Source organism: Pan troglodytes, chromosome 13, assembly GCF_028858775.2.
Source record: "Pan troglodytes isolate AG18354 chromosome 13, NHGRI_mPanTro3-v2.0_pri, whole genome shotgun sequence".
Classification (NCBI taxonomy): Eukaryota; Metazoa; Chordata; class Mammalia; order Primates; family Hominidae; genus Pan; species Pan troglodytes.
The window spans coordinates 138,379,702-138,405,838 of record NC_072411.2 but is presented as its reverse complement, the minus strand read 5'-3'; the positions used below and the strand labels follow the sequence as shown (position 1 = coordinate 138,405,838).

The window sequence follows — 26,137 nt, the reverse complement described above, 5'->3', positions numbered from 1 at the left end:
TTCACACTTCGGTTGCTGAGAACAGCCACTATTCTTGAACCTGTGCATGTGATGAGCACTGCACCGTTTCTGTCCTAGAAACTTTCTGGTAGAAATCCACCAGCCCACACTCTCAACCTCTATGCACACAAAATATTTGACATATTTCAGTCGGTTCTAATCCTTCCTTTCAGGTGGCTCTTTCCACAGCTTAGGTAGTTTCCTCATGCCCACACACTAATTGGTATTGAGCTGAATAATCAAGGGGGCCCTCTGCAAAGTTCTTTCTGTGTGAAGATTTCTCCTCTCCAGCACCCTACCCTACAAACTCCAGCTGTCCTGGCATCCCTAGACTTCCAGTGCCGTCTCCTCCACTCAGAGAGCTCACCAGGCTCTGCTGGGGTCCCCTTCATAGAATCCTCAGCCTGAGAGCCCAGAGGCCCTTTGGGAGGTTGAGAAATCCAATATTACCAATCATATTAGGGAGTAAGTTCCAACCTTGTGACACATTTCTGTCCTTGGCTACAAGCATTCTCCACTTTCCACCAGGAGGTTTTCTTTCCAATTATTCATTAGACATGGATTAATTTCTACCTTGCATTCACTTCCAATTTTTGTTCTTGACTCATCTGATAGATGATTTGCTGGGATGTAAAAAGGTGTCATCTTGTGAAAAAATTATAGAAATTCCATTTATTTTGAAACACACAGCTCCAAGGTCAACCAATATTGACTCCATTCCTGCAAGCATTCAATCACCAGTTATTGAACCCTGTAAGGGGCTGAGGCTGGGCTGCATTAGACATAGTCCCTGCCCTCAAAATGCTTGCAGTTTCAGGGAAGAGGAAGGTAATGCTATGGCAATGTGTCAAACATTGGACCAGAATATGTCAAATACATTGTATGCATGGAGGTTAAGAATGGGATGCCAGTGGATTTCTACCAGAAAGTTTCTAAGACAGAACTAAGCATCAGCTTCATTAAAGGACATAAGCCAACCAAATCAATTGCAAAAGTCTTTCTACATACTAAGAAAAGAGGCAAAATTATTCAATTGTGTATTGATTGCATTCAAGTTTGATCACATTTTCATACTATACAATTTTATATCTACACATAGATATTTTACCACATTTGAGGCCCAGGTTGAATTCTAATTCCAACACTTACTAGCTGTGCAACATTGGACAAGTTATTTTTCTGTGTCTCTGTGTTCTCACTTGTAAAATAGGGTTGATAATTGAGCCTACTACATAGGATGGTTATGAGAATTAAATGAATTACTATAGCTAATTTGCTTAGAAGAGCACCTAGCATATAGTAAGGAGCAGGTGCTGACTGCAATTGTTGGGGCCTCATGTCTAATCACTGTATTTCTTTTATGGGAATTGAAACTATATTTTACTATTTCAAATTCATTTGGGGACTTGATGTTTCTTTCCTTTATCTCCATAGTTATTGGTCATTTATGATTTATTTGCTATAATGTCTTTAGTCAAGAACATAACTCCCCATTATAACATGTTCCTATGGAAAATATAACCCATTTGATGATATTCCAAGTCAGGGTATTCACCATTCCTCCCTCCCCGCCTTGCCAAAATGCATGGCTATATTTATTATTCTCTTGTTCAAAATTAAGTTCTTTAAATGCAACATGGTATCCTGTATTGGATCCTAAAACTGAACATGAACATTTGTGGGAAACACGGTAAAATCCAAATAAAGTCAACAGTTTGGTTAATAGTCTTGTACCATTGTTAATTTCTTAGTTTTGACAAATATACCATAATAATATTAGATATTAACTTTAGGGGAAGCTGGGTGAAGCGTATTCAGAAACTCTCTATGCTATCTTTGCAACTTCTCTGAAAGTCTAAAATAATTTAAAAATAAAAAGGTTTTTAAAAATCAAGTCTGATTCATACCTTGGGCCCCAACTCCTCTCCCACTTTAAAGGATCAGCAAAATATTGCTTCTTACTAAGAAATCAGAATGCAGCACCCAATCATAGCACAAAATAAACACAAAATGCTGTGAATCATTACAACACTGCTGAAGAGAAGCCAACAAGCTTACATTTGGACACCATAAGGAGCTGAGGCCATATGCAGACCACCAGAGCCACTCAGCTTACACACTGAACGATAGAATCTAATATCCTGGCTTCCGTTGGTTTTACAAAAATCATACAGGCCCAGGCCATTGTTTAATAAGGACTTTTTAAATGTCTTTTTATTAAAGTGGGGATTTAAAAAATCTCTCTTCTTCCGTCTTCCTCTTCTTCCTCCTCTTTCTTCTTTCTTGTTTCATTTTCTCTTCTCTGTGTCGCTCTATGGAAGTCTTTCCCTTTGGCTGTTTAATTTGACACTCTTGACTTATTTAAATCCGGATTATTGGGGGAAAGTTTAAGGTAAGTGATGAATAAACCAGCATTTCAGGCAGAACTCTGTAACAGCTGACTTAGAATCCCTTCAATATCAATGATGATAATGGAATATGCTGGCAGGTCCCATTGAACACCTCTACAATAACACAGCCAACTACCTTGAAGGATAAAAAGTTAATAGATGTCGAAAGGGCCTGAGGTTTTGACCATGGCTTTTCAGCTCTAAAGAGTCCCCCTAAAGTCATACTCTGAGGAGGTCTGGCTTCGGGTAGTATAAACATTATCACTTTGACAAGAAAGAGCTACTTTCTCTGCAATCTTTTTAAACACAGTAGATTTTAGGTCATCCTTAATTTTTTTACCTCACAGTAGAGAGGGGGTCGCTGACCTACATACAGAGCCATTCCATTTTCTGACTCTTGATGACAATGGTCTCCACACCTAGGGACCCCGTTCTGCTCCATCCCCTTTTAGTTGGCAATTCGCCATGGGCACAGGACTTTAAAACCTTTGAGTCTCTGAGTTCCTGGTATTAAAAAAAAAAATTACCTGTGCTTCCTTCCAACCAGCAAGCTTCAGAATTCAGAATTCAACACACTGAAAGGGATATCAGAGCTTTAATCTAGGAGCCTTTTGAAGAGATTTTCCCAAAAAGAAAAGTTACAGTAAAGTAACTGTGTTCACATTAGCAGCCTGCATGCCAGCCTCGCCCTATTTATTATCAGATTCCTCTCCTTGACCCCTTTTTTATTCGAGATAATTAAAATAAGAAAAGAATGTGTTGACGCCTATTCTTTTTCTTGTCTATAGCTGTCTTGATTTAAACAAAAGTGAGAATGACTTGCTTTCCTCATGGAATTTATTAATGAAAAGCATGCAAGTTTACTTTTTTGTCCCAGGTGTGTTAATTCAACTGAATGAAAAATAAATCATGTGGGCACAGTGGCTCCTGCCTGTAATCCCATCATTTTAGGAGGCCAAGGCGAGAGGATCGCTTGAGCCCAGGAGTTTGAGACCAGCCTGGGCAACATAGTGAGACCCCATCTCTGCAAAAATTAGCAAGGCATGGTGGCACACAACTGTAGTCTCAGCTACTTGGGAGGCTGAGTCTGGAGGATCACTTGAGCCCAGGAAGTTGAGGCTACAGTGAGTCATGATCATGTCACTGCACTCCAACCTGAGTGACAGAGTGAGACTCTGTCTTAAAAAAACAAAAAATAAATTAAAAATGATTCATGAGCTGGAGTTGGATCTATAAAAGCAGCTAATTATCTTATGGGTGGGGGGACCCAGTAGTCTCCACCTAAGAACAGGAAGTTCACCTGCCTGAGATGCCAGGCTCACAGCCATTGATACATAATCCAGAAAACAATACATTCTTTCCACATCCCAGGTGAGTGACTGATTGGTTATTCAAGTAGAGAGAAGAACATGGTCTTGTTTGATAGGACTTTAAGGCATCTTGAGGAATACTGAAGAATGAGATCTCAGAGAAGAATGAGATGTCAGAGAGAGGCGGCACCCAATAGATGATTTAATATTTGCAGAATGTCACACATTCCTGAGCATGTGCAAATGTCTTATTTCCTCCGAGCCTCTCAGGCCTGCAAGGCATGGTACACAGATTAGAAAACCGAGGCTCAGAGAGAGTCCGTGTTATGCCAGTAAGGTTGCACGGAACGGAAACCAGTAGAGCCAGTACCCAAAGCCAAAGGTTGTGAGAACAATGCTAAAAGATTGCATCTCCTTTGTTAACTGAAGTTTTTTTTCCCAAAAACTGTCTGTAATCAGGAAGTAGCTCCACTTATCTCTGGCCACCTCCCTCCAAACATGCTGTGTTACAAGTGTGTCCCCTTCCCTGCCCCTCAATGGCATCTCAGGTACATTCTTCAGCTTTCTGGTCACTTGGCAAGTCCCATTTTAATATCCAAAAGCCAGTCCAGGCCAAATCAAAACTTTACACTCAGGGCAAAAGCCTCGATCAGACACTTTATGAACAACATACAAATGGCCAATAAGCAAATGAAAAGGTGCTCAACATCATTAATCATCAAGGAAATGCAAATGAGACCACAAATAAATATTCACCATTTCACATGCATTAGAATGGCTAAAAAAAAAAAAAAAAAACCTGACAACACCAAATGTTGACAAGATCAGGGAGCAACTAGAACTTTGATACATAGTTTTGGGTGGGTAAAATGATATCTCTTTGGAAAACTGGCAGTTTTTACAAAGTTAAATACATACCTACCAGTAATTCCATTTTTAGGTGTTTACCTAAGAAAAATGGGAACATATGTCCCCAGGAAGACTTACACAAAAACGTTCATAGAAGCTTTATTTATAATAGTCAAAAAATAGAAACATGCAAATGTCCATCAATATCAATGGGAAAATGGCTTAAAATTGTGGTATATCCATACAATTGAATATGACTCAGCAATTTAAAAAAAGAATGAATTACTCCATGCAGGCAACAATATGGATGAATGTGAACAGCATGATGCTGAGCAAAAGAAGCCAGATACAAAAAAGTGGAAAATTTTAGAAAATGCAAAACTAACCCACTGTGAGAAAAATCAGCACAGTGGTTGCCTACAGGGGTATGACTGACTGGTGGTAAACACAGGAGAAATTCCTGGCAAAATGGAAATATTCTATGTCTTCATTGAGGTATTGGTTACATAGGTATATTCCTTTGTTGAAATTCATTCAATTGTGCTCTTAAGACCTGTGCATTTCTGCGTGTGTACCTCACAGAAGTTATTGTATTAAAATATACATACATACCTACATGCATACAATGTTTCTCTCATCCAGTTTAAAGCTCCCCCCACCTCATCCCTATCCCTGTCTAAGAAGCTAATAGAGTCTTTTCTTTTCCATTTCCTCCTTTTCTTTCCTCTCACTCTGATGCTACTGGGTCTTCCTCTTCACCTAGTATATTGGGACCAGGGGATGAGAGAAAGAGAAAGAAATGTTATACATGCCTTACTGAGGAAGGCACACGAATGAAGCTTCCAGAAAGTCAAATGCTGCTTAGTGGGCATGTGAAGTGTATTAGGCCATTCTTGCACTGCTATAAAGAAATACTTGAGACTGCGAAAGTTATAAGAAAAAAAGCTTAATTGGCTCACAGTTCTGCAGGCTGTACAGGAAGCATAATGCTGGGATCTGCTTCTGGGGAGGCCTCAGGAAGCTTTTTACTCATGGCAGAAGGCAAACAGCAAGCAGGCACACCACACAGTGAAAGCAGGAACAGGGATGGGAGGTGTCACACACCTTTTTTTGGAGATGGAGTCTCGCTCTGTCACCCAGGCTAGAGTGCTGTGGCACCATCTCAGCTCACTGCAACCTCCACCTCCAGGGCTCAAGTGATTCTCCTGCTTCAGCTTCCCAAGTAGCTGGGACTACAGGTGTGCGCCACCACACCCATCTAATTTTTGTATTTTTAGTAGAGATAGGGTTTCACCATGTTGGCCAGGCTGGTCTCAAACTCCTGACCTCAGGTGATCCACATACCTCGGCCTCCCAAAGTGTTGGGATTACAGGCGTGAGCCGCCACACACTTTTAAACAGCCAGATCACCCATGAACTCGCTATCGTGAGGAAAGCACCAAGGGGATGGTGCTAAACCATTGGTGAGAGATCTACCCCCATGAACCAACCACCTCCCACCAGGCCCCATCCTGCCCCCAACATTGGGGATTACATTTCAATATGAGATTTCAGCAGTGATAAATATCCAAACTATATCATGGGGCACACAGTGGAGCTGACTTTACAAATCTTGTTGACTAAATCATTTTTCAGTTTGCCAAGGTTCCATTTACAATGGGGAGAGAATTTGCCCAAAATATCATCATCCACTGCAATCATCCCACACTTCAGAAGAACATAAGATGGCTGGCAGCCATTGCTCCAAGGGAAACCATGATGATAGAAATGGCCAACCAGTTTCTTTTCTCAGTCGCCCTCCTACCCTGAAGGATTTGTCTATTCACATCAGCCATTTCAATTGTAAACATTTATGTCTGATAGTCTCATAGCTTAGCATCCCAGGAGACAGGGAGAGAAAAGAAAATGCAGAACAGAAAGGGGTAGATGGAAGATCCCCAAAGGAAAGCCTCAGCAGAAGGTCCAGGGAAATAAAGTGGAACTGCTCCTCCATCAAAGTCGTGGAGCTGTGGCTTCCCCGTCCTTCATCGGAGTCAGCTGGGGCATAGAGCCACAGGAGGAAACCTTCCTGCGGCAGCTTCGTTAGAAAACACGGCTCTGTTTTCCTCCCAAGGCTCCCCCACAACCTTGCCCCCATAGGCTGGCACATGCCCAGCACCCACCCTGGGACCCAGCCTTCAGCTGCAGCCACCCTTCCCCTGGGACATGTCTCTAGCCCATCTGCCTCCGTGTCATCTCTGAGGAGGAAAAGCAGCAGTAACAGTAATTCAACAAGACGAGCTCATAACACCCATTACCCCCACTGAACACACTGTGTAGTGCTCAACCCCTTCTGTCTGTCAGAAGATATTCCAGGAGCAGTCACATAAGGAGAACAGGAGAGGGAGCTCAGGATTGCCCAAGGACTCCGGTGACTTACGGAGACAGATACTGTATTAGTCCGTTTTCACGCTGCTGATAAAGACATACCTGAGACTGGGCAATTTACAAAAGAAAGAGGTTTATTGGACTTACTGTTCCATGTGGCTGGGGAGGTGGAAGGTGAAAGGCACGTCTTACACAGCAGCAGCAAGAGAGAGAATGAGAACCAAGCAAAAGGGGTTTCCCCTTATCAATCCATCAGATCTCGTGAGACTTATTCACTACCAAGAGAACAGTATGAAGGAAACCACCCCCATGATTCAATTATCTCCCACTGGGTCCCTCCCACAACACGTGGGAATTATGGGAGTACAACTCAAGGTGAGATTTGGGTGGGGACACAACCAAACCATATGAGATGTTTAACATTACCAACAAAATGTTCAGAAGCAATGTCCTTTTCCCCACACACACACACAAAAGGTGACGTTTGAGTCTTGAATGCAGCCTTATTTTTAGCAGTTGTTTGTTGTTGTTGTTGTTGTTGCATCGCTCAGTCAGCATCATCTTTTGGTGGTTGTGGAGTCCTTGTATTCACCACTGGATAGTGGGGGCTGGAGTTCATATCCCAAACAGGACACACTGACTGCAAGGCCACCATCCTCTGCCGGGCCCTGCCCTTTAGACCACTGCTTAAACCTCAAAGATGAACTCCTCACCAAAAATGAGGGAGGATGCCATCTACCGTGCCAGGTAGCTAGGAGGACTGGGTGAGAACTGGTTACTGTGCCACCCCGTAGAATGAGGTCCATGGGTCGCCTTGCCCTGCCTTCAGTGTTCTGTCAGTGAGTCTGTCCAGGAATTCTTGTGGAGTGATAAGAGAAGAAACACTTCTCCTTACCTCGAAAGGAGCATGGCACATGTTCTCTGCTTATTGAATGAATGAAAAGATCACTCATAACTTGTGGAAAACGCCTAGAACAGAACCTGCCTCAGAGAAGGTGCTTAACAAATAAAACCAGTGGGAAGGGGCAGTGGAGGGGTGTGTGACTGACAGTGGGAAGCCTCATGAAGCAATGAGACCTCTGCTTTGCCACTTCCTGCCTTATGCATGTCACTGGCCTTTTAAGCCTCAATTTCCCCAACTGTAAATTCCACCTACAATGCAAAGTTGTTGCAGGGACTAAAGATAAATAGTTGTTTAAAAAAAAAAAAAAAAGGCCAAGTACTGGGGAATCCAAAAGACCTTTCAGTTCAGAACCAGGAAGCAGAGAAGCAGCATTTCCAGGGCTTTGAATAAAGAGGGTGATCAGGAGGCAGGGGAGACGAGAGAGTGGAAGCCTGGACAGGCTCTGGCTGAGAGAATAGGTATCTGGGCAGGGCGTGCAGGGAGCATGGAGGCTTGGCAGGCAGCTGAGACAGGTGGGAGCAGGTGGGTGAGACAGGTGGGTAAAGGAAGGAGGAAACAGTGGGAGAGCCCAGGCTGAGGCCTCCAGGCCTTGTGCCCTGGGAAGGGACTAGGAAAAGCCAGTGCTTTGGGAAGGTGCTGGAGGGTGGATGGGAGGGTGTGCAGGGAGTGGCCAAAGTCCCACATCCCCCCACCCCATAGACATGAATTGGAATGACATTGATTCAACAGTCCTTGATGGGTTCATCTCTATTAACTCCTGCCTTTTGGCTCAAGTTACTTTTTCTTTCTGCTGTTAACCCTGGGCCCCTGTAACAGCCTGTCATTGCAGTCATTATCGAAAACAGAGATGAGGGACCCAGAGATGAATGTGTTTGTCCGAGTTGCTTCATATCAGAAGCTGTTGAGACAACATGGTGTCTCCTTAATCCTTGCAAGATAAAGACAAAGTTGTTCTGACATCCTCAGATGGGAATTCTACCCTTAGATCCCAACGGTGACTGTTCTACCCTGACCCCAGGCCTTTCTGACTTTTGCCTTTCTATCAGGACAGCAGGAAACCCACTCACAAAATCTTGCCTTGGAGTAAAAGGCTCAGCCAAGGCTGGGTTCCAGACATAGACCTGCAAAGGCTTCAGGGATGCTTTCCCTACTGAGCTATTTCTTCTTCCACTGGTGGCATTGATACAGAGAAGGCAATGAAATGACAAACAGTAAGCTTTCCCCACTGGGCCATTTCTTCCACTGGTGACGTTGATAGGAGGGATTGAAATGATAGCGTTTCAAGGATGGGCCTGGGTCCTGGGGTCAGGTCTGAGAGGTCACCACGATTGTTATCACTGAATAGCTCCCAGCCAGCCCAGGCCTCTCCTCTCCTCACCTTCTCATGGGCATTGCCATACATACGTTCCAAAATGCTGCTTATACCTAAACAGATTAATGGAAATTTCAAGTGTATTCTGGGAACCTGGAAAGCCAAAGGGATATTCTTAGGATCCATGAGCTGTTGCTGGAGCAGGTAGGGATGGTTTTGTCATTAATAACCTCTGTTGTGGTTCTTGTATCAAACTGCACCTTGACTTATTTTGGATAACTTGAAAAACGCATGCAGGCAAAAAGGAAACAAGCTCCCACTATGCCCATCATCCAGAGATAAACACACATTGCCCTCTAAATTTCTAGGTTTTTTGGCAGGGCACGGTGGCTCATGCCTGTAATCTCAACACTTTGAGAGGCCAAGGTAGGAGGGTCACTTAAGCCCAGGAGTTTGAGAGCAGCCTGGGAAACATAGCAAGACCCTGTCAATACAAAAACAAAACAAAAAAAAATTAGCCGAGCATGGGGGCACTCGGCTATAGTCCCAGCTACTTGGGAGACTGAGGCAGGAGGATTGCTGGAGCCCAGAAGTTCAGGGCTGCAGTGAGCCATGATCACGCCACTGCACTCCAGGCTAGATGATAGAGCAAGACCCTGTCTCTAAAAAAATTAATTAAAATTAAAATTAAAATCAATTAAAAAATAAAATGAAAAATTTCTGGTTTCTTTTTCTTTTTTTTTTTTTTTTGAGATGGAGTCTCACTCTGTCACTCAGGCTGGAGTGCAGTGGTGCGATCTCGGCTCACTACAAGCTCTGCCTCCCGGGTTCACGCCATTCTCCTGCCTCAGCCTCCCCAGTAGCTGAGACTACATGCACCCACCACCACACCTAGCTAATTTTTTGTATTTTTAGTAGAGACGGAGTTTCACCATGTTAGCCAGGATGGTCTGTATCTCCTGACCTCACAATCCGCCTGCCTCTGCCTCCCAAAGTGCTGGAATTACAGGCGTGAGCCACCACATCCGGCCAATTTCTGGTATTCTTCATATACGCATAGATATATTTAAGCTTTTTCAAAATGGGACCGTACAGCGGTGCTATTTTGTAACCTGATCTGTTCACATCCACTGCAAATGTATTTCCATGCCATTAAATAGGCTCTCACACCTTCATTTTTAATGACTGCCACCGTGTACCGGCAGACGTGCCCCAGTCGATTTGTTGTTTCTTTCCCATGCCCGTGGTTCTGCAACTTAAACCATTGCCCACTCTAAAAAAGTGCCAAGGTTTAGCCAATTAGAAGCTCTTCATTAAAAATGAAAAGAGCATCTACAGCCCTCCAGAGGGTGGGCCAGTGTCCTCATTCCTCTGAAAGGTATCTGTGTTGCAGATAGCAGCCTGGCCATTAGCCAGCTAGGCTGTGCACGTGGAAAAGCCTGGCCATTAGCCAGCTATAAGCTGTGCACGTGGAAAAGGGGACTGGTCATATTTCCCTGTGGACTTCTTTAGAGAGGCTGAGCTGCTTAAAAAATTTTTTTCTTTAAAAAGAAGAAAATGTTTTGTAATTGTTTGCAAGTGCACACAGGCTCAGTGGCAAAACGAGAAGGAACCCTTGATTTCTAACGTCCTGCTGCACTGTTCAAAATTCCTCCCAGAGAAGCAAACAGGAAGCAAAGTGAAGCGCTCTGACTGTAAAATTTGCATCCTCCCTTAGCCAGTCCTGGTCCCAAAGGACTCCACATCAAACTGTACTTGTTTGTAAAGATCTTTCACTCAAGACAGACCACTTCTCAAGACACTGCTGATGTAGAAACGAGACAATCCAAAGGGAGAATTTAAAATACTGAGAGCCTCTAGGTAAAAATATAAATGGATTTAAGGGCAGCCGGGAAACCCTCAATGGATGATCTTGTTCAGAGCCCCAGTTAGGTTAATATAGTAGGAAAAGCAGCGGCAATATAAAGAAAAGCTGAAAGATGTTAATTAATGGAATGTGTTTGTTCAATATGTTTTTAGGGAATACCAATAGTGTGATAGGCACTATGATAGGCACTGGGAATCAGCGATAAACAAAGCCTCCATTTCTACACCCAAGGAGTTGAAGGTGCCAAGATTTTCTTTTTTTTTTTGAGACAGAGTCTCGCTCTGTTGCCCCCAGGCTGGATGGAGTTCAGGGGCACGATCTTGGCTCACTGCAACCTCCACCTCCCAGGTTTAAGTGATTCTCCTGCCTCAGCCTCCCGAGTGGCTGGGATTACATGCATCCACCACTACGCCCGGCTAATTTTATATTTTTAGTAGAGATGGGTTTTCACCATGTTGGCCAGGCTGTTCTCAAACTCCTGACCTCAGGTGATCCACTCACCTCAGACTCCCAAAGTGCTGGGATTACCGGCATGAGCCACCGCGCCTGGCCCAACAAATATTTGAAATATGGGGTGACCAATGTGGTGCCTGGGCACGTAGTGCAAGGCATGTGACAACACAGAGGTGTGACCCCTCTACCTGGTGGCACAGGAAGGCTTCCAAGAGGAAGGAAAGATGGGACTGTGTGGGCCATCACGTGCAGCGGGGCAACCTGGAAGGAGCAAGCAGAGGGCATGGGGGCATGGCAGGGCAGGGTGTGCTCTCAGCACCATACCTGGTCAGGCAGAATTGAAGCATGGAGAGGCGGCGCCTCAGGAGGTGAACCCGGTGAGCCCCCAGGAGCTGGATCATGATGTGTCCTGGGTCCTGAAGAGAGCAGTGTGGGCTTCGCCCAGCAGGCAGGGGGAGCGGTGGGGTTGTTGGCAGGCACATTTGATTTGCACTGGAAAGGCTCTTTCCAGATAGTATGCAGTTTGCTAGATTGCAGCAAGGGGCAAATGAAGAGACTTATAAGCATTCCGAGAAACAATGTGGCCTCAACAAAGGACAGTGACACTGGGAGTGGAGGGAGGAAGCAGTTCAGGTGACGAGATGGCTCAGTGACCAGTTGAAATGGGGCAGGGAAATAGAAAGACAGGAAAATGGCAAGGAGCAAGTCATCTATAGCAAGACCCCAAATAAGCCAAAGACGACTAACTCTGGGCCAAGATGATCAAGAGGGGGTGCCTTCCTTAGGCCTGGGGAAGAGGGAGGCAACAGCTGTTGTCAAAACAGATTCTAATCAGTGTTGAAACAGATGTGTTTGCAGAAGGCAGGCAGGTGAGGGAGTTCCTGGGAGCTGCACCCTGGATGAAGCTGATGTAGACAGCTGAAAAGGAAGAGGGCGGAAGCTTGAGGACCAAGGTCAACATTAGGAGTGGTTAGTGGAGAGCAAGGCATGAGGAGGTGGCCTTAACACTGAAAGGTATCAGTTAACTGAGGCCCAGCTGAGACCAAGGCCAGCTCCATGAAGGCTGCGTCCTCCAACAGGGCTCGGCAGACCCGCAGAGAAAAGGAGGGGGGTGAAGAATGGACTCCGGCTTGAAGATTCGGCCATTTGGGTAGGGGATGGCCATGGTCCCCTCCATTCAAGGGAACTGAGGATGTAGATGACGAGGTGACCACAGTGCTGCCCAGGAAAGGAACTGAAGCCAGGAAGGGTAGAGAGAAACGAGAGGTCCAGGGCTCAGGTCTCCATAGAGCAAAGATGGCAAGTAGGACCAACAGGCATTGGGGAGCTAGAGGACTAGGGCTGTAGTCTGAAGTCGGCATGTTTGCAGACTTCCAAGGCTGGAGCGGCCTTATCGATGGCAGGTGACTGTGGGAGCAGGTGGCTGAAGTTGGGGGTGGGCTTGTGTTTTTCCGTGTCCATGAAGGACAAGGACCAGCGGAGGGCAGAGGGTCTGTATGACTGTCTTCCGGCTTCCAGGCTGGGACACACTTCTCACCAGGCATCTGAGCCTAGGCTGAGCTGTTTAGAGTGCCCCCAGGGGATGGGAGAGGCTCTGAGGAAGCCTGGTGCCTGGGGTAGAGGACAGTCATGCTCCTGGAGGCAGCAGAAGGAAGACACTCATCTCTGGGGAAGACCGCAGGCTCCCATGGGGGTCTAGAAGCTCCTGGAGACCACTGTGGAATTCAGGTGCAGCCAATATCCAGTCTGTTCAAGCAGCACAGGTAGGCTCACAACAGGGCCTGGTTGTGCTTCCCACCTAATGCTCCCCGGACTGTCAGAGGACAGGGTGGTGCCAGCCTGAGTCAGTGTCCTGAGGGATGGGGAAAGTCCCTTCGTGGTGCAAGGCAAGGCTTGCCTCACACCCTCACAAAGCTGAGCGGTTTCCAGAAGGGCTAGATGGGGGCCGGGAAAGAGTCTGACCCCCAAGGGCCTCTCCCTAGAACTGTGACTGCCAAACCCTTAACCTCCAGGTGTGACAAAGAGCTCAGGTAACCAGTGCATGGAGCACCGTCATTTGAACCACATCACCTTCCCAGGAAGCTCCAAGCAGTTAAAATTTCCTTATAAATTGTAACTCTGCACGTGGATTCTTATGGCATATCCTTTGCTATTTACACCACTCAGGAGCTGGTTTTGCCATAATCTCTTTTTTTTTTTTTTTTTCCAGTTTAGTTTGAACTCCTGACGCCTTGGTATGGGAGAGCGGAGCATGTCTTTTCATTCAGAGGTCACTTGATATTTTGCAGCAGCAGGTCGGGGGTGGAAGGGTGCGGGCGTCCTGCGTGGCGCCCGAGTGACAGGCCCTGGCTTCCCACAGGTGCGCGCAAGCGCTGCTGGAGCACGGGGCCTCGGTGCAGCGCGTGGGCGGCACGGGCCGGGACACGCCGCTGCACGTGGCGGCGCAGCGCGGCCTGGACGAGCACGCGCGCCTGTACCTGGGCCGCGGGGCGCACGTGGACGCGAGGAACGGCCGCGGAGAGACGGCTCTGAGCGCGGCCTGCGGTGCGGCGCGGAGGCCCGACGAGCACGGGCGCTGCCTGCGCCTGTGCGCGCTGCTGCTGCGGCGCGGGGCGGAGGCGGACGCGCGCGACGAGGACGAGCGCAGCCCGCTGCACAAAGCCTGCGGCCACGCGAGCCACAGCCTGGCGCGCCTCCTACTGCGGCACGGCGCCGACGCGGGCGCGCTCGACTATGGCGGGGCCTCGCCGCTGGGCCGCGTGCTGCAGACCGCATCCTGCGCTCTCCAGGCCTCACCGCAGCGCACGGTGCAGGCGCTGCTCAACCACGGCTCTCCCACCGTGTGGCCCGACGCCTTCCCCAAGGTAAGGCAGGATCCAGCCCGGCTGGCACGTGCCCTGGAGTTTTGCCACTTAGTGACCGGCCTGGGAGCTGGGTTGCATGCGGCGCTCTCAAAGTGTAATGGCCCAGGCACCCCTGGGGACTTGTGAAAATGCAGAATCTGCTCTGCCGGTCTGGGGTGGGAGAGCCTGCATTGCTAACAAGCTCCCGGGTGTGGCCTAGACTGCTGTTCCTGGGACCCCATTTTGAGGAACAGGGGCCTAGAAGCCTTCTGGTTAGAGCCACGAGACAATTAAGGGGTTGCATGTCAAGAATGCATCCTTTCAAAGTAGTCACCTGGGGACGGACGCCAGGCACTTATTTCGATGATGCAGTCAGAGCTCAAAATATTTTGGCAGCTCATCATCAGTGTAATTTTCAGAACGATGAAAATCAGTCTTTTGCCACATCTGGCATTTGATCTGAAACAAAATTACCCAATCTGATCATCCACCTTGTTAATAAGAGCGCTTCGTACATTTGCAGACTTCTCTCATTCGGTCCTCACCACATTGCAGTGAAACACGAGAGGCAGGTGATATTCTCCCTCTACCTGGGGTTCGGTCAGGTGAAGTGCCCTGCCCAGGTCATTGCAGTGTTGGGACCTCACCCCCATTCTGCTGGCTCAGCCTTGCAGACTTGACTCTGAACAACTCATCCTTGTTCCACCCGTCAGATCTACCCTGAAATAATAATGATAAAGAATAAAGATTTCTCACCTCAGAAAATAACCCAAAAGACTGAAAATGTTTCCAAAATATTGGCTGGAGTAACAGATTGTCCTCCCCAAAAGACTTCATTGAAGGGAAGTCATTCCATTAGATGTAAAATCCGGGTGTGTTTAATTTAAAAATTATCTCCATCAACCAAGACTCATCACTCATAGACATAAGACATATTTTGGCCTGATTAGTTTTGAACAAATAGCTGAAAAGCTAATATTCAAAAGTACAGTGTTCTCAGTGGTCTGAACCATCGAGAAGTGAGATTCACTCATTTCTCTCAAATGCTAACTTTCCATTATAGATGCGTTCAGAGTAGACTGTGCCTCTGAAAGGTTAGAAAGTCCCCCGAGACAACTCCCCTAGTGTTTGCTCACTTGACAAACAGGATGGCACTTTCCCGATGCTGTCTCACCCCCTCTTTGGGTAATTGTCTTGTGGTGCTCCACTAAGGCAATGATTTCAATATAGTGGACTCCTGAAAGGGAAGAAATGCTAGCATTCTTATGTTCTGTGACAGCTACCTTTTATATTTATAATTTACATTTTAATGTTTCCCATCATTAGCAGGCTTAGTTCATCAACTTATAACATGGAAACAAGACTCACTGCCCTTCCCATGCACACTGTGTCTGCATTAAACCAACACACACTTCAACCCTTGTCATATGCAACTGCATAAAGAATGAAAAGAGGCCAGGCATGGTGACTCACACCTGTAATCCCAGCACTTTGGGAGGCTGAGGCAGGAGGATCACTTGAGTCCAGGAGTTTAAGACCAGCCTGGGCAACATAGCAAGATCCTATCTCTACAAAAATTTTTTTAAAAAAATTAGCAGGGCCTGGTGGCATGCACCTGTAGTCCCAGCTACTCAGGAGGCTGAGGCAGGAGGATTACCTAAACCCAGGATGTGGAGGCTGCAGTGAGCTGTGATAGCAACACTACACTCCAGCCTGGGTGATAGAGCAAGACCCTGTCTCCAAAAAAAGGAATGAAAAGAGAAAACAAAGTTACAGGATGGGCCACAAGGGGAAAATATCTGGGGCAATTATTTTTTTCTGACTTACTTATCCAGGGAAGAATGGGGCAATTTATTTTAAAGAAAAAAAAAGGAGTCAATATATTTCAGTAGCGACTAGAAATAATCCTTTGTTAGCCTTGAAATTGTTTCAATTTGAGTGATCTCTGACCAGGCTTTCAAATCCTAGGGGCAGCCCCACAGGCATCATTTCTAGGAACAGGACCTCTGACCCCTGGACTCTGTTTCCAAGGCTGTAGAAATTACACTGCCTTGACTAGAAATGCAGGACAAAGCACAGCACCTCCTCTCTAGGTGCTCAGGGGCCCTGTTCTGGGATGGGATCCCCAGTACTATGTCAGCCACACAGAAATGGGGTCAGTCAGTGGTGCAACTCATCCTCCATTCAGGTTGGGGGTAGGTTTAGATTTGTTATACCTGGGGGCCAAAAAGCCATGGGAAGTGCTTGACAAGGAATCTTGTCAGTTCCCACCCATTCTGGAAGGAACTGGAGTTTTCTTGAGAAATCTTAATACCTTGAGGCTTTTGCAAAAAGCGTTGCCCACCGCTGCCTCCCTGAACATGGCGCCTGCAAGCACAGACCTTCCATCAGTGTTTGTTGAATGAAAGAAAGGGATTCCAGCCACTGCAGGCTCATGGCCTGCATTAAGTCTTTGGAAATAAGGATTCCACCTTTTTGCACTGGGATTCCCCCACACCTCCAGCGGGTACCCCTACACCTGGCCAGGAGAGGATGGTGGATGAGGATGCACTCACCATGCTGAGAATCCCCCAAGCAAAGGCAGCAGTGCCTGTAATGTTCTAGCTTGGTCCCCACAACCGAAGCAAAACTCTGTGGAAAGCTAGAGGCAGCCTCTTCCTCCACCCAGTCTCCCTGCAATCGCTCCTCCAGGGACGGCATCTAATCATGTGCGACATCAAAGCAACAGACGCAACAGACGCTGCAGCCAGCCACAAAGATGCTGGGCAGGCACCACACGGGCGCCATGGCGAGCCGAGCGCAGAGTCACCAGCACTGTCACAGGGCAAGCCGTCCGTGGGCAGCAGCCGTACTGTGAATAGATGTAAAGAGACACCCATGGAGCGCAGAATTACCGAGGCAAAAGGTTTCACAGCGAGCTTATGACATAAATCACAGCTCCCCATGCCCAGACAAAGGCACCATCGTCGCGGCAGGCGGACACAGGGCATCCTTCCGAGCTGGCGCAGTGCTCTGCAGTGAGAATCAAAGCAGTGTCACGGCTTCGGAAGCCCACGTGTTGACAGTGCCAGGCCTTTCTGCCTGGCTGACCGCTAGTTAACACTGGGGGCAGGGACAGGGCACCGAGGGCAGGCATAGGGGGCAGGCTGTGGATTCTGGCAGGTTTGGATTCTGGAAGATGTCAGGGCAGGCTGGGGCTGGGCCTGTTGGACAGCAGTTAGGAAGGCAGAGAAGCACACACAGAAGTGGACCTGAACTTGTTTGGCATCTGCCACAGGTGACTTTTTGGGCTGGATGCTTGGTCTGGATAAAAGGCTGTGCTCAGGGGTCTCTCTCCTTCAGCCTCTCCTTACCTGGAATACGAATTTGTGAAACAGTCATGAAGTCCCATGTGATCTTTTTCCAAGGAAGCACTACTTTGCTCTTCTTGCCTCTTTGAGGAGCACATTTCTGGTTTGACCCCAGAAAATGATGGAGCATCAAAGCGTGTGGGAAGATGTAAGTCCAGCCCCGCTCCAAGATGGGACACAGAGCTGACAGCAGCAGCACCCAGCCAGGGCTCAAACCCCTGCCCTCCGCTGCCTCCTTCACAGGTGTTCCTTTGGGAACCTCCTTGATTCACCGCTCAGTTTACGTGGCCAGCTTTATTTGTCCCTGGATGTCACCTGACACCCGTCCATGAACACTTTTCATTTGCAGTCAGCATGCGTGGCCAGCACATTCCAGCCCCTCCTACCCTGTCTCCTATTTTGTGCTATTTCCCAAAGGCCTTCTGTTTCCTGTGGTGCAGAGGCCAGCAGCAGCCCGGGAAAACGCACCTGCAGGTGACTGTAAAGAGTTCAGACTCTCACCTGGCAGAGGAGATGCCATGATCACAAAGGTGGTTTTCTCAGGGTGAGACTTATGGATTGCATTCCGGGTCTGATGACCCGCACGGTTTTCCCAGATATGAGAAACTCACAGATGCAGAAACTGCATAATTTGTGGTTGAGAGGGACTGCATTTCCACTTTCCCCTGTGTAAAAATGAAATACTAATAATACTTCAGACTCAAACTTGTCCACCAGTCGGGGAAGTGCAGGGACAACACCAGTAATGAAGGATTTCCCCCAAGTCATGTAGGCATCGGCTATGCTTCCCACGGGCATCCCTTTAGTACTTATGTATTCATTCAACAAACATTTTGGGGGAACTTGGGTGCTTGGTACTGGAGTCACGGTGAAGAGCAGGAGCATATGTATTTCCCACCCTGGTGGAGCTGCCTGTCACGTGGATCAGACAAGTACACACACTAAGGTGAAGTTGCCATGGTGAGAAGTGCTGCAAGGCCGAGGCTCACTTCACCTTGAAAGCACAGAACAGGGGTTTCACCTGGCTGGGGGGCAGGGTCCAAGGCTCCCTCAAGTGTGTGATGAGTGAGCCGAGATCTGAAGGCTGAAGGCTTATCTGTGTGAAGCGGGGGACAAACATTCTAGACAGACGTCCTGGGCAAATGTCCTGGAGCAGGACAGGCACGGCAATGTGTGCAGTTGGAAAAATGAGCTAGTCGTTGGAGAGGAAACAGCTAGGGGGCACCAGTTGAGACTAGGCAGCCAGGCAGGGCCTTAAGGGCCTGGGCCTCTGACTTTGGAATATTGGGAGTTGATTACATCATTTTCAAGGAAGGAGATGACATCATCCAATCAGTATTTTGGAATTTCTAAGCTCGACGTAGAGAACACACCAGGTAGGGGCTGATGGAAACCACAGGCTGTGGTGGCAGTCCAGGTGAGGGATTCACATAGCTTGCATGGGGGATGGAGGTTGGTGCAAGAATAACAGATTCTAGGCCAGAGGCAATAGCTCACGCCTATACTCCTAGCACTCTGGGAGGCACAAGGATGACTTGAGCCCAGCAGTTTGAGACTGGCCTAGACAACATAGTGAGACACCATCTCTACAAAAAATTAAATTACCTGGGCATGGTGGCATGCAACTGTAGTCCCAGTTACTCAGGAGGCTGAGACAGGAGGATTACCTAAACCCAGGGGGTGGAAGCTGCAGTGAGCCATGATTGCAATACTACACTCCAGCCTGGACGACAGAGCAAGACCTTGTCTTAAAAAAAAAAAAAAGCAGATTCTAGAAACATCTGCAAATCTCTGGTCTTGTCTCAGCTTCTGGGCACTAACCATACTGAAAATGGAGACCTAAAGTTTTCATGTTTTCTTTTTACCTAATTACTAAATCAGGTAAAGGGACTTCGCTTATCCCGATTCCACAGGATTTTTAGTGGGAGATTTCTGGAGTAGCAGTAGTCAAAAACCAGGGCTCCCCCTCCCATCTTCACAGAGCTGCGTGCACCCAGTCCCCAGTGGGAGGAGGGAGGGGAGATCGTAAGTAGGGCGCCTGTGTTTTTCTTACTGTTGTTTTATTTCTCCATCTACATATAAAGCAATGTGCCTGTGTGATTTTTCCCCTTAATTTTCTTTCTGCCGCCTCATTAGCTGAAGAGAGTGTGGTGTGCGTGGACACTAATGACATCAGCATGTCAGAGTAATGTGGCAGCCGCCTCTCCGCAGACAGCAAGGAGGCCGCGGAGATTTTTAAACTGTGTTGGCGTAAAAATAATGAAGGCAGCCAGCTGCCTGGCAAACATGAGGGGGCACGATGCAGAGGATGGGGAGGGGCAGGGAGCCCCAGAGAGGTGGAACAGAGGAGAGACAGAAAATGAATTCCCAGAGACAGGCAATAAGACTGTCACAGTCTGTGACCCGGTGGGGGAGGGGCGGGAGGAGGTGGTGCTTTTGCTCTAAGGGAGGGCAGCTCTTCCCAGGGTGGGGCATGTCCGGGTTACCTGCAGTCCCTGGGAGCCATTTAACATTTTGCAGAGAAGTGACAGGGCCAGTGGGAGGGTCGCTGGAGGGTTGCAGTGAGCAAGACCTGAGCATCGCCTAGGGTACCAGATAAATAGCAGCAGACTCCATCCCGAGGGGTCCAGCGTGAGTCCTTCTTAATGGCGTGATTTTTTTCCCAACACAGAAGGGGATGATTGAAATCAGAGACTGCCGTGCACGAGGAAATGGCATGTTAGTGGGGCTCGTGTGAGCCAGAAATATCAACATGTGTGGGGCGCAGAGAGGGACAGGGCTGGCGAGATGGGCTGGGAAGACCGTGCTGGCCCCAGGCCTCCTGCCAGGCACTCCCTCTGTGGCTTGGTCTCTCCGTGTCTCCGTGTTCATGCTCTGTCTCTCTCTTTCCGTAAAGCCTGCTAAGCCTGACTCAGTGACAGTAATGGATGAGAACAAAAATAATCGGGCATGGGGAGGGGACCACCGATAATAGCTCTTATGATGTCGATATGATGCCCAGTCTAGAAAGAACAGCTCCTGTCCTCCAAAAGATAGCTTTGAAGGCACAGATGAGAGGAAGGAAGAAAGAAAAGGAGGGAAAGAGAGAGAGGAAATCCACAGCAACAACAAGGCAACCTCATGTCTGAGTCTAGGAAGACCCAGACCCAATGTCCTTCTGCTGCACGGCCGTAAGTTTCCAGGCTGTCAGGCAGATATTACCAAAAAAAAAAAAAAAAAAGTCAGCCAGGCAGTGGGGGAAGCCTGTGAAGCCACAGTAGAGTGCAGATGTGAAAATTGGAGGAACCCAGCTTTCAGAGCAACTTGCCAACTGCCAGGAAGAGGGTAGCAGGAAGAAGCCTCCAGGCCGAAGCTCAAGTCCACCGGGCAAACCGTCCAACTGGGAACGGGGCTGGGCCAGGCCCTCGTCCCCCTCCCTCCACGTTGTCCCTCCACAGTCTCCCGGCTGGGCACAGAGTAGGACCACAGACTTCCCCTGCATGTTGGCAAAATTTGCATCTGGTTGTCTCCTTAATCAAAGACTAATAAAGAGAAAAAGGAATAGATTCATGGGGGAAAAGAGGACAAACCGAAAAATAGAACAGCATCCAGAAAACAGGAGATCCAAGAAAATCTCAGAAAGTATGTGCCATCCTCTATGGAGTACGAGAAGACATAGCTTGTGGGATTCATCGAAACAGTACTGGTTAAGATGAAAACTCAATAGAATGACATGAAAAGGAAGATGGAGGAGATAGTTACACCAAGAAACTAACAGCACAGTCAGATTGAAGTATACACTAAAGAAGGAAAAGGCAGAGTTGATTCATAAAGAAAGAATCAAATCCGTGCTGGGCCATTGGCCCGTGTGCCCTCAGACCCTTTCCTGCTATTCCTGGGTCCTGCTCTGCATCCTGGGTGACAGGGGGAAAGGGAAAGCCCCCTCAAGCTGCACTCAGAGCCCCCATCAGCTGGCTTCTAGTTGGACTCAGCCAATGGGAGACACCATGGGAAACGAGTGTGGAGGAAGAAAGAAACCAGGGTATTTCTCTCTTTTGTCTCTGTCTTGTGTAGCTTCACCAGCAGCACCTGCATCGTCTCTGTGACACCAACACCCACCAGACAGCCCCTCCCTTCATGGCCCCAGTCCCCAGTGGGTAGCCCCTGACTCAACTTGCTTCCAGCAGATGGCCCTGGTCTCTGGACTCTGATTAGACTACCTCATCCCACTATCCCACCAACTCTTAAGAGTAATGACAGCTTTCTATTTTGCTAATCTCTAGGCTACTTCACCTTCCCCTTGTTGGAATCTCAGCAGTTTGATTACCTACATAACCAATTCCATGTGTAAAGTTGTTTCTGGTTGAAATACCTAGAGTGGTTTCCTTTGCCTGATTGGACTCTGATACAGGTGGTTTAAATCACAAGTAGCAGAAAACCCAATTCAAACAGGTTTAAATAAGGAAATGTATCTTTTTATCTCATATAACAGTAAGTGCAGAAGTAGCAGGCTTCAGAATTGGTTGTTTCAGTGTCTGGATGATGTCCTCAAAGAACCTGGTGCTTCCCAACTCTCTGCTCTGCCATCCTCAGTGAGTCAGCTTTGTCCTCAGAATGCCTCCCTCATGGTCACAAGATGGCTTCCAGCAACAATGGGCCCGTTTCCTTGTTCATATCCTGTTGTTCCTTTTTTCTAGAAACCCTGAGGAGGTGTCCTCAGTTGGCTTAAACCTACCCTTCTCTGAACCAATAACTGGCAAAGGAGATTGGATTACCATGATTGGATTAAACTAATCATCTGAATTGTTGGAAAGTCAACCTCAATGTTCACTATAATGAAATACTAATGACAAAAACTATTCTTAAGTGCAAAAAAAAAAAAAAACCCAAGAAACTAAAAGAGAAAGTGATGGTAATAAAGGATAGAGAGCCAACCCACAGATAAGTGATGTTACTGCAGAAGGAGTCTAGGACAAATGGATCAGAAATAATAACCAAAGACATAATAGAAGAAAACTTAGCTGCACTGAAAGTCTTAACTTTTGGTTGGCAATCAAAAAGGGTGTTCTCTGCAAATCAATGACAGGAGGCACATACCTATATACATTCTAACAAAAATGTTCTAAAAAGACATGGAAAAATCTGGCAAAGTATTTAAGCAGAAAACAGGCTATTCATAAAGGAATAAAAACCAGGCTGGACTCAGATGTTTCTGCTGTAATAGTAACATAAGACAATGAAATATCATCCACCAATTTTGAAAGGAAAATTTGGACACTAGAATTTTAGACTCAGTGAAGATACTTTCATTTTGATGATGAAAGACACTTTTAGATATCAAGGGTTCATAAAACATGCCTTTCTAATGCATTTTCTGAAAAAGAAAAAATACTTCAATTATTTATCAAAAAGTATTTGCTGAGCACCAGTCATGTCCCAGCAATATACTAGGCACATAGGATAAGTGAGTGAACAGATAAGGGGAAAGAAGTATTCCTGCCTATGTGGAGCTTACATTCTAATGGGGAAGACAGGCATTAAATATTGAGCATGATCAACAGACCAAAAAAGTGATAAGGACTATAGAGAAATTAAAAGGGTGGAAGGCAGTTGCAATTTTAAGTCAGGCAGTTAGGGTCAGTGACTGCTGAACAAAGACTTGAGAGATGTGAGGGACCCACTGTGTGGATGTCTGGGGAAAAGCAGTCCAGCAGAGGACCAGCCATCTGTAGCCTAAGGCTGGAGTGGGCCAGCCCTGCGCACAGAACCACAGGGGACCAGTGTGGCTGGAGATGGAAGGAGCTAGTGGGATGGGAGTAGGAGATGAGATTAGGGGTGGTAAGGGAGAGGGCACAGGTTGTGTGGCGTCTTACAGGACATTGTAATGACTTTGGCCATTGGAGGGATTTGAGCAGAGGAGTGATGCAATCCAACGATATTTTGTAAAGATCCTCCTCTCGGTGCCATGTTAAGCAGATACTTGAGAAAGAGGAGAACAGATGTGGAAAGATGAGTTAGGAGGGTGTTGCTGTGATTCACAGGAGGGATGATGGTGGTGTGGACAAGGGAGGCGATCTGACCCTGGATATATTTTGGAGGTAGAGCCAACAGGATTTTTTAACAGATGGGATGTGGAGTGTAGGAGAAACAGGAGCAATGGACGACTCTGATTCCAGCCCAAGAGACTGCAAGAATGAGTTTGCTATCACTTGGGAATGGGGCAGGTTATGGGTGGCACAGCAGGTTGGGACCTGGTGAACAAGGGAGTTCAGTTTTTGGTATGTGGAGTGTAGGAGAAACAGGAGCAATGGATGACTCTGATTCCAGCCCAAGAGACTGCAAGAATGAGTTTGCTATCACTTGGGAATGGGGCAGGTTATGGGTGGCGCAGCAGGTTGGGACCTGGTGAACAAGGGAGTTCAGTTTTTGGTATGTTGAGTGTGGGATACAGCCAGGTGTAGCTACAATGTAAGCAGCTGGATATTGAAGCCCAAAGTTTGAGAGGGAGAGATTTGGCCAACCTGGAGATATACCTTTGAGGGTCAGTGACAAAGGATGGTATTTAAAGCCAGGAAACCAGATAAGATCACCAGCAAGTGAGAGTAAACGGAAAAGAGGAACAGGCCTGAATGCAGGGATGGTCCAACATCTGAAGGACGGAGATGAGACAGCAGCTAAGGAAACTGAGGAGGGGCAACCAGTGAGGTGGAAGGAATGAGAGCACACCTTCCTCAAAGCCAAGTGAAGGCTGCATTGAGGTGGAAGATGTCGTCAACATGTCAGGCGTGGCTGACACAGCAAGTAAAGTGAGGCAGAGCATGGACCACTGGCGAGGCAGAGCCTGGGCCAAGAGCAGCATTGGTGCCTTTGGTAAGGACAGTATGGGGGAGTGGCTGGGGCTAATGGCCCATTGAGGTGGATGTACTCCAGCTGACAAAGAGATAACACTAAAGAAGAGCTCAGGAAGGGGGAAATCCATCCCCAGATTCTCCCCACTCTTCCGCCTAAATATATCTCAAAATCTCCTACCCTCCTGACTGCCACCACCTGAGGTGAGGCCACCACCATCTCTCCCCTAGATGGACACATCTTCTTCACTGGGCTCTCTGTCTCCTCTAAACTATTCCCCAGATCCAGCCTTGGTGATATGTCCTTGTTTGGTTGGTTGGTTGGTTGGTTGGTTGATTGGTTTGGTTTGGTTTGGTTTTTGAGAGAGGGTGTCACTCTGTTGCCTAGGCTGGAGTGCAGCAGTGCAATCATAGCTCACTGCAGCGTCGACCTTCCAGGCTCAAGCAATTCTTCCACCTCAGTCTCCTGGGTAGCTGGGATTACAGGTGCACACCATCACACCCAGCTAAGTTTTTGTATTTTTTGTAGAAACAGGGTTTCTCCATGTTGCCCAGGCTGGTCTCAAACTCCTAGACTCAAGTCATCTGCCTGCCTTGGCTTCCCAAAGTGCTGGGATTACAGGCATGAGCCACCACACCCAGCCTTGGTGATATTTCTAAAATTAAAATCAGACCCAGCCTCTCCTCCACTCATACCTGGTAAGTGCTCCCTGTGCCAGCCTCCTTCTCAGGCAGATAATGGACTCCATGGTCTTCCCTGCTTTCCTCTCCTGTTTCATTTCTGAGCACTCCTCATGTCAGACTCATGCCCCAGCCAACGTTATTTGCCCCATCTCACCTCCCAAACCTGGCATAATACGTTTTCTCTGCCTAGAACACTCTTGTCCCCAGAACTCTCCATGCCTTTTTTTCCCCCCTGCTAACTCCTGCTCCAGAGCCAGGTCTCGGCTTGGATGTCACTTCTTCCAGAAATCTTCCCCTGAACTCCCCCTCATATAACCACAGCACTGTATTGTTGTTGTTATATTTGGGACTGTAAAGCTCTGTGAAGGTGGAGCTGGCCATCATAACATGCAGACATAACACAATCCCTGCTTTCTAGTAGGAGCTCGGCAAATACCTACAGAAGGGATGGCTTAAAGGACAGGTGGTGAGCATACAACCCAGCTATAACAGGGACAAATAATTGGGAAACACATTGTAAAACTAAATGCAAATACCAAAATTGTTACTGAAGGAGATACGCAATATAAATATGATCATATAATAATGACAACCTGGAACTAAAACTCCAGTATTATTAAGAAAGGAAGGGAGAAGAACTGGTTAAGAGAGAAATGTAAGAGAAAGGATGATGGCATATCCGGAACATAAAAGATACTATTTAGATTTTTAGAGAACTATAGGTGTGTGTGTGTGTATATATATATATATATATATATATATATATATATTTTTTTTTTTTTTTTTTTTGAGACGGAGTCTCACTCTGTCGCCAGGCTGGAGTGCAGTGGCGTGATCTCAACTCACTGCAACCTCTGCCTCCTGGGTTCAAGTGATTCTCCTGCTTCAGCCTCCTGAGTAGCTGGGACTACAGGTGCATGCCACCACACTATGTTGGCCAGGATGGTCTCCATCTCTTGACCTCGTGATCTACCCGCCTCA

At 47.2% G+C, this 26,137-nt stretch overlaps 1 protein-coding gene across 1 annotated transcript in view; it reads left to right on the top strand.

The window, feature by feature from the left end:
* Positions 1-26,137, top strand: part of ASB18 (ankyrin repeat and SOCS box containing 18) — an 83,835-nt gene that overhangs the window by 35,613 nt on the left and 22,085 nt on the right. Inside the window, exon 4 of the mRNA XM_526073.7 lies at positions 13,812-14,316. Within this exon, the coding sequence (XP_526073.4) occupies positions 13,812-14,316 (505 nt within the window). The remainder of the gene's footprint in view (positions 1-13,811; positions 14,317-26,137) is intronic.